The sequence below is a fragment of the Amblyraja radiata genome, chromosome 2 (genome assembly GCF_010909765.2).
Source record: "Amblyraja radiata isolate CabotCenter1 chromosome 2, sAmbRad1.1.pri, whole genome shotgun sequence".
Lineage (NCBI taxonomy): Eukaryota > Metazoa > Chordata > Chondrichthyes > Rajiformes > Rajidae > Amblyraja > Amblyraja radiata.
The window spans coordinates 130,257,987-130,273,574 of record NC_045957.1 but is presented as its reverse complement, the minus strand read 5'-3'; the positions used below and the strand labels follow the sequence as shown (position 1 = coordinate 130,273,574).

General features: G+C 44.4%; 1 protein-coding gene across 8 annotated transcripts in view; it reads right to left on the bottom strand.

Moving 5' to 3' along the window:
• Positions 1–15,588, bottom strand: part of kiaa1217 (KIAA1217 ortholog) — a 604,059-nt gene that overhangs the window by 346,623 nt on the left and 241,848 nt on the right. The window contains exon 1 of one of the 8 annotated variants that reach the window (XM_033015676.1): positions 7,426–7,534. The exons of the other annotated variants lie outside the window; for them this stretch is intronic. Coding sequence (XP_032871567.1) covers positions 7,426–7,492 — 67 coding nt within the window. The 5' untranslated portion in view covers positions 7,493–7,534. Of the gene's footprint in view, positions 1–7,425; positions 7,535–15,588 lie in introns of those variants that run through there. 8 annotated transcript variants of the gene reach the window in all.

Below are 15,588 nucleotides of genomic sequence, written 5' to 3'. Positions count from 1 at the left end.
CGTTCCCCTCATTCTGCTAAACTCCGGGGAGTACAGGCCCAGTGCCGTCAAATGCTTATCATATGTTAACCTACTCATTCCTGGGATCATTCTTGTAAACCTCCTCTGGACCCTCTCCAGGGCTAGCCCATTCTTCCTCAGATAGTGTGCCCAAAATTGCTCACAATACTCCAAATGCGACTTGACCAGCTCCTAATAGAGCCTCAGCATTTCATCCCTGTTTTTGTATTCTTGCCCTTTGGAAATAAATGCTACGTGACATACTTTACAACCTCTTGACAGCATAATCGCTTAGAAAGAGGAGGTTGATTTCTGTGGACGTCCACATTTGAAGAGAATGCTCTGCTATCACTCTCATATAATAAATCCTAGGCATTGAGATCAACAAAGGCCTTGGAAAATGCTTGTTGCTGCTCCCTCCATTTCTCTTGACGTGGGTTATTACCACAGGTAGCTCAAGACACAGCGTGTTATTACTAATGCTGACTGCAAAATCCTCCAAATCCACAGGCAGAATAAGTGAACCACATCAGCATCCTCCATAAGGCTAATACTCCCAGTAGTGAAGCCCTCATTACACACAGTGGACTGCCTAACCAGGCCACATTGTTGACATACCCCATATTGCAGTCCTGAAACAGTCACTCTTCCGAGCTTCATCTCAGCAAGAGATTACCAGGAACACACTGAACCAGAATAAAAGTAAGTCATCCTCAACCTCAAGGGATCTCCCAAGAATGAAAAGAAGACGGCTTCTTAAAGTGGACCATCTTTAAAAGTACAGTTGTTTTAAAATAATCCATTTTCTTTACAAATGCAGAGCATTGTTTGCAACTGTACAACATCCAATTGGACTCGATCACATTTGCTAGTAATTCTTTATTAAACCATGCCAAATGGACAACATCTGTACGGGATCAACCTAACAGGTCGATGTGTGAATGCAAGGCATCGTATTGAGCCATATGAAGTTCAGAGATACAATAAGGAGACAAAACATCATTAGATGCGATTGCAAAAATACTTTGGCAGTTAATAAATTAAGGACACTAATTGGAAAAGTTTAGGACCTTCCTGGTTCATTTGACGAGGCAACTGTCATTAAAATTATTGTTAACAAGTGAACTCAATGTTTCTGGAATCGTTCCCCAGCATGGATGACCACTGTTAGCCCTGGATCAATGAACAATGAACAAAATGAAAAGAAACAAAGTATTTGCACCAGGAACTAGTCTGCCAACTTCTCCAAGGTTGTCACAACCATTGACAGAGCTAGACTGTAAAGGGCCTGTCCCACGAGCATGCGACTGCATGCGGCAAGCACGACCTAATGGCCTCGTGGGGCCGGTTCCACTTCGATCGCTGGAGCCGTATGGAGTTGTGCGGAGCTGGTCCCGACATCGCGCGGGGCTCCGAAAAACTGACAGTCCAAAAATTCCGCGTGGCAATGGCCTGCCGGCCTGCAGCCACATTGAGGCTGTACGCACTGCCTCAACGGGTGTGCGCAGCGTCTCGACGCCGTATGCAGCGTCTTGACGGCGTACGCCTTCGCTTGAACTTCACTTTCAACTCGTATGGGGATCACTCGACCTCTGCGCGGCCCCCGCTTCCGGTTTGGTCGCGCCCGCTGCATGCAGTCGCATGTTGTTGGGACAGGCCCTGTACGGGGATCACTCGACCTTGCGCTGCCCCCGCTTCCGGTTTGGTCGCGCTCGCTGCATGCAGTCGCATGTTGTTGGGACAGGCCCTGTACGGGGATCACTCGACCTCCGCGCAGCCCCCGCTTCCGGTTTGGTCGCGCTCGCCGCCTGCAGTCGCATGCTCGTGTGACAGACCCTTTAGTTCTTCATGTGGGCTCTTCCTAAAACTGAACTTAAGAACATCTTGGAACTAATTCAGGTCAGGGAGCACAAAGGCGGTAGCCATTTTAACAATGTACATTTCTTTTCTCCCTCTTTCACAAATAATGCATTCCTAAACACTTCCCTTACCCACGAATGAGAAAGATTAGACAACAAATCAAGCACTTCAATTTGAATTTTTCATATTTCTCCAGTTCCTTGGGAATGTTCTACTTACTCTGACAAAATACGTCATTTGGTGAAAATGACTCCTTCTGAATTGCTTCTATCACTTGTTGTCTGAATGTCTTTATAAAAGATAGCACTCAAGCTGCAAGTGCACACTTGAATACAAATTCAAAATCATTCCAAAGTAAGCTTTAATGTTTCAATATGATTTTGCCATCTTCTATTGAAAATATACTTTTTTTCACAGCTAAAATTACTTTTGATAACCACACTGGGTAAGCCGCTGTAATCTTAGAACAAATAACATGCTGAGGAATCCGGTAAAGCAGAGCCTGGAGGTCACTGAGAGCTGGAAGATTTAGCTGGAAGCAGATGAGGTAAGTGTAGCCTGCGGCATTAGAATGATAAAAAAGGGCGCAACATTAATAATTCACCACCTCAGTCAAAAGTATAATTCAGAACTCCTGCACAGTTTAGATTAAACTACACAGGGCTTCAGATAACAGCACACAGAGTTACAACCTTGAAAAATGTTATTTGGAAACGCAATATCTTCTTTAAAATCTAAATAAAGGGGTGTTCATGGTCAAAGTCAGATTCAAGGAGGAGATATCAATATCAAGGCCTGACATGCAGTTGGTCATAATTACTGATTAAGAGATGGTTTCAGTTATATTCTGACTCAATTTTATACAGACAATTCATGTTTTGATTTGCAAAGGGAGACTTTACATATACCTAATATGAATACAATGCAATGCAGTCATTTTTTCGATTTCTGCAATAACCTTATGAGCTTATAAGGCAAATTCAACAGTAGAAATTATCTTGAATATTGTTCAATATTCTGGGGGAGAGGGGGTAATGAGATGAACGTCTGCAGCTATAAAGGGAGAAGCCATCAAAAGGTAAACGATAGATTGAGTTGGCGTAATTCCGAGCAGAAAAGGGTATCAATAAGGTCATTAAAGGATGGAGAGAGACACAATTTAAGAAGAGAACCATGCAAATGCAGTGGACACAGATGTAGGGTCTGCTGCTAGCGGTGGGTGAATTTTACAGGAGACAAAAATGAGGGTAGGTGTTGGAAGGCAGAAAAGCACAGAATGAAATGAAAGAACAGAGGTATTTATGTAGGTAATGAGTGTAAGGCCACAGACTAGATATATATAAGGATCCTATAGAAATTTACAAAATTCTTAAGGGGTTGGACAGGCTAGATGCAGGAAGATTGTTCCCGATGTTGGGGAAGTCCAGAACAAGGGGTCACAGTTTAAGGATAAGGGGGAAATCTTTTAGGACCGAGATGAGAAAAACATTTTTCACACAGAGTGGTGAATCTCTAGAATTCTCTGCCACAGAAGGTAGTTGAGGCCAGTTCATTGGCTATATTTAAGAGGGAGTTAGATGTGGCCCTTGTGGCTAAAGGGATCAGGGGGTATGGAGAGAAGGCAGGTACAGGATACTGAGTTGGATGATCAGCCATGATCATATTGAATGGCGGTGCAGGCTCGAAGGGCCGAATGGCCTACTCCTGCACCTATTTCCGATGTTTCTATGTTTCTATCTTACACTAACTTTAGGACATGATACGGTTTATGAAAGATGAAGACAAGGTGTTCTAAGAGAACATTAGTGGAAGCATGTCTGAAGGTGCAAAAAGCTGATTAAGTGTTTTAACTTGGGGGTGATAATGACTGTGCTGATTAGATAGAAGCAAAGGGTCGTGTTAAAGGAACATTAGGGACTGATGTTTTGGTCTGGGTTCGGTCTCATGATTTTACAGGATATGTTTCAGATAGCCAGTGTGGTTTGTAATCAGGCATAGTTCAGAGTGGTGAATAGAACAGACTGCTTTTTTTATTCTCAACATTAAGCTGAAAAAAATTCTGACTCATCCACAACTCAGGTTAAGCAACAAATCTGACAAGCGGAAATGGTGGGTGAAAAGGGTGGCAGGGAGCTAAAGATGGGCGACATCTGAATATCCACACTAAAGCTGATCCCGTTCCTGCAAATGATAGCAAGTGACAGTAGTAAGATGCAGGAAGGAGACAGTGACCAAGAATAGATCCTGGGTGAGCTCCACTGATAACTTTGTAAGTGAAGGTGAAGCGTAGGACTCAAACAAATCCACAAAATTAAAGAGCAGGAAAAAAGTTGCAGGAGTGGATTATGTTAAAGTTACAGAGATTGGAAACAAAGAGGGGAAATAGACTGAGTTAGCTTTAGTTAGAGACTGTCAGTTCAAATTTTAGCCAGTTTGAGCAAAAAATGTTGACTTTTTTGTACTTTTCTTGCACCATTCTCGCAACTTTCATTACTTTTGTTGCCAATTTCCACACTGCTTAACATTCAAACAGTCACTTGATGTCCTTGATGTCTCGGGCACCAGTACAGGTTAGGATCGAATATTCTTTAAGTCAACTAACTTCCATGCTATCTTAGCTGCACCTTTCCTTCTTCCACCAGTTCAGTTCCACCAGTTCTTCCATCTCACTTAAATCTGCTTGAATGAAACATTTTCCACACCACACATTTGCCTTTACCTTAAGGGTGGCTTCCATTTTTACCATACTTGACATGGTTGCCAATTATCATTCTGCTATTTCCCACACTTCTGGTCTCACCTCTCTCCCCAGCCTTGTCCCCCCCATTGCACCTTATCAGCTTCCACATTCAATGGATCAACCTTCATATTTTCTGCCATCTTCAACAGGATTCCACCACCAGTAATGTTTCCCCTCTTCTCCCCTTTCAGCATTCTAAAAGGACGATTCCCTAGTTCACTCTTCTGTCTCCACCAACAGATGTTCCAGTGGAGGCCGATTCAGTGGATGCATTGAAAAGAGAGTTAGATAGAGCTCTTAGGGCTAGCGGAATCAAGGTATATGGGGAGAAGGCAGGAACGGGGTACTGATAGTGGATGATCAGCCATGATCATATTGAATGGCGGTGCAGGCTCGAAGGGCCGAATGACCTACTCCTGCACCTATTTTCTATGTATCTATAAACTAAACTGAACTGAAGGCATTCTCACCTAAATTTACTGAAGAAAAGATCTTGGAAGCTTCTATGCTGTGAGCAAGAGCCATCGTGAAACTACAGGTAATCACTGGAAAGAGAATGGAATTGGGAAGCATTATGGAGGTCAGAGAAAGAGAACATTTAAAATAGGGCAGGATTTAATCTTTTTTAGAAAAGTGCACAAACTCCCAAACTATAAATGGATTGAGGAGGAGAAGCAGAGAAATATGATCACAGGACGTTTTGCAATTTACAGTGGTTTGTGGCCAGCCATTTTCATATACTAGACCTAACATCCAGAGGACAAAACCAGGAGTATTTCAAGTATCATGATGTCTGTACTCCCTCTCTCTTACTCCATTATATTCTACTACTTACGATAAACTCAAATCTGGAAAAGTCTTAAATTCTTGGCAATTTTTCTTTTAGTTCTGCTATGTCAAGTTTGTGTGTGCAACGTAATTCAATTTCAATGAAAAATCATTCACAAAGAAAAATAATCAACTTATAGTGAGCTCCATGAAGTCTCCAATTTTCCTTCCAGATTTTCCAAGCATCTGAATTGCTAACAGATTGAGTCATTTGGACATGCACATGCACTTCCAATGGAGTATGAAGCATGAGCATAAAAGTAGTTTCTTACATTTCTTCTGATATGCGTAACCAAATTAGTTTCCAACTATGTAATGGAACACTGTTCATCGCACATGCTTGATGCGATGTTAGAAGCAAATGTGAAATGTCTTCCTCTGACCACAAAATTGGTAAAATGGGAGCTGATGCTGACTACAAGGTCCAAGTTCCAATTGAAAATCTCTGCTGCTTTAATCACAATCAACCACAAATGTACCTGAACTATCAAAGCGGGCAAGTGTCCTTCACGGATAGAGGTCAGGGACAGAGGGAGGAGGGGAGGAGGGGAGGCGAGCGCAGGTGAGGCAAGGGCAGGGGGTGGAGGACTAGGGATGGAGGGACAGAGAAATAGAAATAAATTGGTCAGGTTTGACAGCTGTTGCACTGATGAGAATGTTAGGGTGGTACAGTGGTAGATTTGCTGCTTTGCAGTGACAGAGACCCGGGTTCAACACTGACCACAGGTACTGTCTGTAGGGAGTTTGTACATTCTCCCTGTGACTGCATGGGCTTTCTCTGGGTGCTCCGGTTTCCTCCCGCACCGACCGCAAAGATGTACAGGTTGGTAGGTTAATTGGCTTCTGTAAATTGTCCCTAGTGTGTGCAGGATAGTGCTAATGTACGGGGTGTTTGCTGGTTGGCGTGGACTCGGTGGGCCGAAGGGCCTGTTTCCACACTGAATTCCACGCTGTTTCCACAATAACAAACAATAAATTATACATCTTGCAAACCCATTGTTCAACAGAAAACTACAAAGCACCTCAGAGTGGAAGTGAGAAAGATTAAATCAGATACATCATTATTTTTTGATGCAAAAAGTAGATTAATGGGAAGCATCTCAGCTGTTTGGCCTTAAAAGTAGACATTAGAAACATAGAACCAGAGAAACATAGAAGATAGGTGCAGGAGTAGGCCATTCGGCCCTTCGAACCTGCACCGCCATTCAATATGATCATGGCTGATCATCCAACTCAGTATCCTGTACCTGCCTTCTATCCATACCCTCTGATCCCTTTAGCCACAAAGGCCACATCTAACTCCCTCTTAAATATAGCCAATGAACTGGCCTCAACTACCTTCTGTGGCAGAGAATTCCAGAGATTCACCACTCTCTGTGTGAAAAATGTTTTTCTCATCTCGGTCCTAAAAGATTTCCCCCTTAACCTTAAACTGTGACCCCTTGTTCTGGACTTCCCCAACATCGGGAACAATCTTCCTGCATCTAGCCTGTCCAACCCCTTAAGAATTTTGTAAGCAAATTACTAGCAAATTACTAGCAAGTTACTAGCAAATTACTGGGGCATTATCCAGATAAAACAGCCTTTCCGTGTAAGCTGAAACTGACCCATCGTGATTTTATCATCTTTAAAATACTTTGGAGTCTCAGTTACTACACACTCTTACTTCAGCTGCATGAAAAGTGCACAATACTATGAAACAGTTAACATAGACTTCAACCTTTCACTTGTCCTTGTTTATAGAGTCGAGACTCTGCTCCACGCATCAGCTGCTTGCTGGTTACTCAATTTATACCCTGACATCAGCGTGAGAAATCCATACATAATTCAGGCTATTTTGAGATAGCTTCCCTCAAAACAAACAAAGTGAGAGTCGGTAGTCAGCAAACTACGGGTACTTTTCATGGCCATTTTTCAGTTATGAAATTCTCAGTTCTGAAGCATAGAAGAGTTCATATGTGTACAGTAATCCATCCATTCAAGCACCGGCGACTTACCCATAAGATGTCTGCTGTCTGGCTCTTTTAGACACTGCTCAGCCTCATGGATTGAAATTGCTTCCATTTTCTTTGACCAGCTCCAACGTTTTATAGATACCTACACTTCCAGGGGCACAGCTTACTTTTCTCAAGCACTTTCTAAACATAACACTTCTGCAAGCTATCCAAGCCGGCGTATACCGTAAACAGGCTTTCAGCGGCAATAACTTTCCTTTATTTAACACTAATGGCCCTCAGTGGAATAGTGAGCTGTGGTATTCCTGAAAGAAGCTACTGGTCGATTAATCTCTGCGCTGCTTTCTGTTAGAGGCCCAACAGGTGTCTCCCTTTTTTTCAGCCCACATGACTTTCCCAGTTTTCCCATAACAGTATCTCCCAGACCAATAATTTTGCCTCGCACTTTGAAGAGTAAAAATACAGTCTTTCTCTAAAGTGTTTTATTAAACGTAGCGGGATGAAAGACAAATCGGGCAATTTAAAACTAGTTTGGCACGTTCTGAACATTAAACACATTGCTAAGTGGGATATGAATACCTCTAAGTGAGGTTGACACATATCTCTTTGTGTGAACAGTGGCCAAGAAGTGATTAACTATTATATATTACTGAAAAATTGATTATACTCCAATTTTGAAGCACTTATGTCTTTACAGTCAGAAGATTTATTTTAACAACGGTTAAGTGTGCAAACAAAGTTGTGCCTCCCATTTTACGCATTAGAAGCAAACAACTTTAAATAAAACCACACTAAAAATGTAATTCTATACTGACCTGAAGTAAAGACAGTTGACATGATGAAACCAAAAGCATTTTTTTCAAAGAATGTGAATTACTTTGCATCACCAGATGGCTCTGGCTGCACAGAAATTATTTTTGACTATTTATAGCTAATACTGTCAACATCAATATTTCCTCTATGCAGTTGCAGTGCAAGACGTGGGCCATTTCCCCCAATGTTCAAACACTTGTTAAATAAAGGCTTTACTGGAATACCAGTGGAACCAATGCAAAAATTAACATTCCTATCCAGTTTTTAACATGGTTAAATATTAACAATTGCATTTTACACAATCAAATTGGAATCCATTTTCAAACAAAGCCAAGTTACTTTAGTCAGCAGAGAAAACTTTGCTTAAACTTATGTTCGAATTTCTCTCTTTGTCTACCAGATGGTGGTTTCCTCACAGAAAATGTAAACAATATCTGGTTTTATAATCAAAGCACACGTTTCACTTCACTGAGCATTGCAAGCTATCTATGTAGTTTGCATTAAGTCCCAAAACAGTAATTTATCTTTTAATGGACTAAGCTGCACTCGAGTTGCATACTTGTTTATTGCATGCATTCCCTGCACACGCACAATTCCATCAGACACGGGCTTCCTAACATATATTTTGAATACTTTACTGACTCTTTAACAGAGAGACATCAACACTCTCCTTTATCATACCCCGGGGCAACAGAAAATGTGGAAAGGATTCCTTCTGTGGCTTCTTGCAGAACTTGGTGTTTTAGAAAACAGGTCCAATTACACTTCCAGCTCCACACAAGGTGTGTTCATAGGTTCTGCCTGATATAGACATCACCCACAATCTACTGGAATTCCTCAATCACGATGCATAAATGTTAAGAATGAAACAGACTGATATACAATGGTCACAACAATTATTTTTTACAGTATATAGAGCACAGAGCTGATAAATTTGGCAAACAACAGAATGATAAAGTAAATGAATATTATCTATGTTTGTAGTATCGCACTATTTTTAAATCATGTGCAGTAGTCAAAAGTTGTTTTTTTTTAGACAATTTTATATCTCTCCCAAAAAATTAACTAATCTGCACAGCACAGTGGCGCAACGGTAGAGTTGCTGCCTAACAGCGCCAGAGACCCGGGTTTGATCCTGACTCCAGGTGCTGTCTGTACGGAGTTTGCACATTTTCCCCCATGACCGTGTGGGTTTTCTGCAGTGGCTCCAGTTTTCCTCCCACATTCCTAAGACATGCAGGTTTATTGGCTTCTGTAAATTGTCCCTAGTGCATTGGATAGAAATGGTGTACGGGAGATTGCTGGTCAGCACGGAGGGCCGAAGGGCCTGTTCCCACACTGTATCTCTAAACTAAACAATAACAAGATAGTGAGACGATACAGAACCCGTTTTCTATGTCAGCCATTAGCATGCTTTGTATGTCACCAATTTCATATCAGGCGACAAGTAGAGAATGCACACATGCAATACTAACACTCAACTGGTATAAGGTCGAATCAATAAACGTTTCATTTACATCAATCAGGTCAATGAACAGTAATAAAGATCATAAAAGCAGGCCACAGAATCCTCTATTTGATGCTTGAAATGGTGTTGTAATTTGCTGTCTCACTAAACACAGCCTTTAAAAGTTTCTATACATTAGCTACAACCTAGGCTAAAGCCCTGGATGATTAACACAAACTCCTGTTACAGAAACAAAATGCCAGAGACAACTGCTTCCAGCAATTTTCAACGGGTAATCATTCTTTGACAAAGGCAATGAATCGTTGAATATCTCCTCCCTCCACTTGCCCCCACCCCACCACGTTTGAAGCATGTGTGTTAACTGGAACTAAATGGCATTGCACTGCCCGCATTAATATGTTTTTACAGCATTCCCTGCCTCAAGGCACACTGACCTTCATGCCATATTGGCCCAGAACCTGCTGGGCAAGCATCTTGTAGTGTCCCTGTTAATTAAACATTTTAAATCACATCCTGGAGTTTAAAGAGTTTTGCACTATAAATTACTGGACTAAAGGCAAACGTGGGGCCAGAGTGAACATCAAATTTAATCAATCATCATTCATTCTTTAGGGAACGGGGGTTCCCCTCTTTAACTATAGATGTGACTCTCACCAGGGTCTCTTCTATACCGCGTAGCTCCGCTCTCACTCCCCATCCCCCCACTCGTAACAAGGACAGAGTCCCCCTTGTCCTCACCTTCCACCCCACCAGCCGTCACATACAACATATAATTCTCCGACATTTTCACCACCTCCAACGGGATCCCACCACTGTCCACATCTTCCCATCTCCTCCCCTTTTGAATTTCCGCAGAGACCATTCCCTCCGTAACTCCCTGGTCAATTCGTCCCTTCCCACCCAAACCACCCCCTCCCCTAGTGCTTTCACTTGGAACCGCAGGAAATGCTACACTTGTCGCTTTACCTCCCCTCTCGACTACAACCAAGGACCCAGGCAGTCTTTCCAGGTGAGGCAGAGGTTCACCTGCACCTCCTCCAACCTCCTCTATTGCATCTGCTGTTCCAGGTGTCAACTGCCCTACATCGGTGAGACCAAGCGCTGGCTTGGCGATCGCTTTGACCAACACCTCCGCTCAGTTCGCAATAACCAACCTGATCTCCCGGTGGCTCAGCACTTCAACTCCCCCTCCCATTCTGAATCCAACCTTTCTGTCCTGGGCCTCCTCTATGGCCAGAGTGAGTCCCACCGCAAATTGGAAGAGCAGCCCCTCATATTTCAATCGGATAGTTTACACCCCTTTGGTATGAACATTGACCTCCAATTTCAGGTAGTCCTTGCTTTCTCCTTCCTTCCCCTCCCCTTCCCAGCTCTCCAACAGCCCACTGTCTCCGCTTCTTCCTTTCTTCCCCGCCCCCCACATCAGTCTGAAGAAGGAAACGTCGCCTATTCCTTCGCTCCATAGATGCTGCCTCACCCGCTGTGTTTCTCCAGCATTTTTGTCTACCATCAAATCTAAAGAAGTTAACTCATCATCCAATTCACCTAAGACTCAGGAAACAGGAAATTGACAGATAAGGAGCTAGTGGGAGTTAAAGTCCAATCAAATACATAAATATAAACTGAGAAGCAATTGGGTGAAGAGTAAAAGTGGAAGCAGATATGATAGTGGATGTGGTGTTTCAGAGGCTTTTATATATACACCAGGATATGCAGAGCATTGAGGGATATGGACTACATGCAAGCAATGAATATCACACAGGAAATATCAGATTCTCCGATCCAATTTCACCCCACTTTATCAAGGCAATACCCATACTGGTCACCCTTCCCAAATATCTTGTCAAATCATATCTGCTTCCACTTTTACTCTTCACCCAATTGTTTACTTCATTTCCTAAACCCTTTCCCACCCACTTCCCATAAACCTATTGCGTTTTAAGATGTATCATTGAGTCCTGAATTTTGTCGTATCCTTGTGCAACTGAAACAACCCTCTTCTGCACCCTCTCTCATTGATGATCCGAAAACTTGTCACAATATTCCACTTGGAATTCAATCAGGTTTAGAAGAGCTTTTCTTTTCCACGCGTCAGTTTATAAAGAAACAAATCTGAGATGCTTCTGTTGGACACAAGTATAGCTTTCGGTTTCTCCTGCCAACTTTAATAATCTGAGTCCACACATTCCCAGTTTCATCGGTTCCCTTTCATTTATGCTGCAGCTGCTCAATGTTCCACAAGAAAACTCCACCTTTGTTTTTAGCTCCCATATGTTTGCCCACGCCACCGGTCGATCGTCACTTCCATCCTCCTTATTGGAATCCAATTGTTTTTCCACCACTCAACGTTAAAATGATATGACAACTCCATGCAACATCACGGCTCTGTACTCCTATGCATTAACTATTACTAACCCTCAGAAAGTTTTACTCTTGTTTCCCTTTCCCCTAACTAAGCTGAAGAAGGGTCTCGACCCAAAATGTCACTCATTCCTTCTCTCCAGAGATGCTGCCTGTCCCGCTGAGTTACTCCAGCATTTTATGTCTATCTTCGGTTAAAACCTGCATCTGCATTTCCTTCCTACTCAGGGTTTCTTTGATAATACCATTGCATTATTATTCCCTTGAACTTTAACTTAGTTAATGCTTTTGGTGTACTTTTGTATTTACTCTTGTTATTATTTCGTTATACACCTTTTAAAATCTGTATATGCAATATCAATAATAAACTTCCTGAACCTAATTCATTGAATAATCACCCTAATATCACCCATAATCCATCCAATCAGCAGAGAAGGTTATTGGCTGCAACCTTCCCTCCATTGATGAACTGTCCACTACAAGGGCCAGGAAGCGAGTGGGCAAGGTCATCTCTGACCCCTCTCATCCTGGCCACAAACTCTTTGAATCACTTCCCTCTGGAAGGCGACTCCGGATTGTCAAAGCTGCCACAGCCAGACATAATAACAGTTTTTATCCACGAGTAGTTGCTCTACTCAACAGCCAAAAATCTGTAGCCTCCCCTTGATCTGGTATTTTGTTGGTTCACATGCTTGGTGTTTTATCATTAATGTTTTATTATTATTGTTTAGTGTTTTCTGAGTCATTCGTAACCGTCACTGTATGTCATGTTGTTACTTGTGGGCAGAGCACCAAGGCAAATCCCTTGTATGTGAATACGTGGCCAATAAACTTACTTACTTATAATTAAATTAATGGAATCTTATACTGAATAAAGTCATTATTGTATATCATTAAACAGGTTATCATTGTTACTAGCTCGATAAACTCCGGAAGTGGCGGCGCTGTTAACAGCTGCGGCTCGCCTGCCGTCAGTCTGTCTTTACTTTTTTCTGTTGTTTTTTTTGTCTTGTTTTGGTTAAGTTTAAGGGGGGGGGGGGGGGTGAAACATGTTCTCTGTTTCTTCTTTCGGGGGAATGCGACTTTTTCGTGTCGTATCCCCCTTCTCTGCCTCCGTCTGCGCTGAGGCCTAATGGCGGAGCTGGCGGCCTCTAGCCTGCGACTGACCCCGCGGCTCCGGAGGCAGAGCCAGCCAGGACTCACCAACGAGAGGCTGGCCGTCTTCGGGGCTGAGGCAGCGGTGGCCCGACTTGCTGGTGCGGCGTTCTGGCTTTCGGAGGCGGCCTGGAGCTGATGCAGCGGGGCTCGGAGCTGAGACTGCGGGACCCGGAGCTGGGGCGGGGGCCCGGAGCGGAGACTGCGGGACCCGGAGCTGGGTCGGCGGCCTGGAGCGGAGACTGCGGGACTCGGAGCTGCGGCGGCGGCCTGGAGCTGGGGCGGCTGCCCGGAGTTGATGCTGTGGCGGGCCGTCTCGGAGCGGAGACGGCGTTCCGGCTTTCGGCGGCGGTGACATCACCACGGAGGTCCGCTGGACTGGAGAGCGGCATCTCCGTCCTGGATCGATCGCCTCAGCACAGAGGGAGAACAAGGAGGGAAGAGACGGAGACTAAGACTTTGCCTCCATCACAGTGAGGATGTGCTTGGTGAACTCACTGTGGTGGATGTTTAATTTGTGTTTATTGTATGTTTTGTTTTCATTGGTTCTGTGTATGACTGCAGGCAACATAATTTCGTTCAGACCGAAAGGTCTGAATGACAATAAAGGAATCTAATCAAATTCTAATTCTAAACGCTTTTAAAGTATACTAGACCAAGTGCAGACCCGTTGGGTCTGTTTCCCCAACGGCGTTTGCGGGGGGGGGGGGGGCTGCGGCATCACACTCACATTAACCACCCCCCAAACACACAGGTGGGGGGTGGGGGGGTGAGAAGAGGGGAGGGAAGGGAGAGGAGGAGGAAACGGGACAGATTTGGGAGGGAAAGGAGAGCGGGGTACGGGGTGAGAGAGGGGGATGGGGAGAGAGATGTGGGGGAGGGGGGATAGGGAGGGTGGGGAGGAGGGAGGGAGGGGGAGAGGGGTGGGGGAGAGAGGGGGAAGAGTGGGGAGGGAGAGTGGAGGGGGAAGGGGGGAGAGAAGTGGAAGAGTGGAGAGGGAGGAGGAGAGGGGTAGGGGGAGTGATGGAAGAGGGACAGAGCGGTAGGGGGAAGGGGGCGGGCGGAGAGAGGGAAGGGGGTGGGGTAGAGAGGGAAGGGGGTTGGGGGAGAGAGGGATGGGAGAGGGTGAGGAGAGGGAGAGGGGGAGGTGAGAAGGGGGAGAGAAGTGAAAGAGTAGGGAGGGAGGGAGGGGTAGAGGGATAGCGGGAGTGGTGGAAGAGGGATGGGGTAGTGGTGGAAGAGGGACAGAGGGGTAGGGGAAGGGGTGGGGGAGAGAGGGGAAGGGAGGGGAAGAGAGGGGTGGGGGAGGGAGAGGGGTGGGGTAAGGGGAGAGAAGTGGAAGAGTGGGGAGGGAGGGGTAGGGGGAGTGGTGGAAGAGGGACAGAGGGGTAGGGGGAAGGGGGCGGGGGGAGAGAGGGAAGGGGGTGCGGTAGAGAGCGAAGGGGGGTGGGGGAGAGAGGGATGGGTGGGAGAGGGAGAGGGGTGAGGAGAGGGAAACATAGAAACATAGAAATTAAGTGCAGGTGTAGGCCATTCGGCCCTTCAAACCTGCACCACCATTCAATATGATCATGGCTGATCATCCAACTCAGTATCCTGTACCTGCCTTCTCTCCATACCCCCTGATCCCTTTAGCCACAAGGGCCACATCTAACTCCCTCTTAAATATAGCCAATGAACTGGCCTCAACTTCCTTCTGTGGCAGAGAATTCCAGAGATTCACCACTCTCTGTGTGAAAAATGTTTTTCTCATCTCTGTCCTAAAGGATTTCCCCCTTTTAAACTGTGATCCCTTGTTCTGGACTTCCCCAACATCTGGAACAATCCTCCTGCATCTAGCCTGTCCAACCCCTTAAGAATTTTATAAGTTTCTATAAGATCCCCCCTCAATCTTCTAAAATCTAGCGAGTACAAGCCGAGTCTATCCAGTCTTTCTTCATATGAAAGTCGTGACATCCCAGGAATCAGTCTGGTGAACCTTCTCTGTACTCCCTCTATGGCAAGAATGTCTTTGAGCATTGGGCATTGTGACATCACACGATGGAACGTTCACCAGGGGCTGGGGCTGCTTCTATGGGTGAGAAGCCAGTTTATTTTTGAAATATTGGGGGGGGGGGGGGGGGTGGTGGGGAGAAGGATTTGATTAAAAATGTGTACTTAAACACGACGAAATGTAATCAGAAGTTTCTATAAGATCCTCCCTCAATCTTCTAAAATGTAGTGAGTACAAGCCGAGTCACTGTGGTGGATGTTTAATTTGTGTTTATTGTATGTTTTGTTTTTATTGGTTCTGTGTATGACTGCAGGCAACATAATTTCGTTCAGACCGAAAGGTCTGAATGACAATAAAGGAATCTAATCTAATTCTAATTCTAAATGCTTTTAAAGTATATGAGAGAATTTGCATT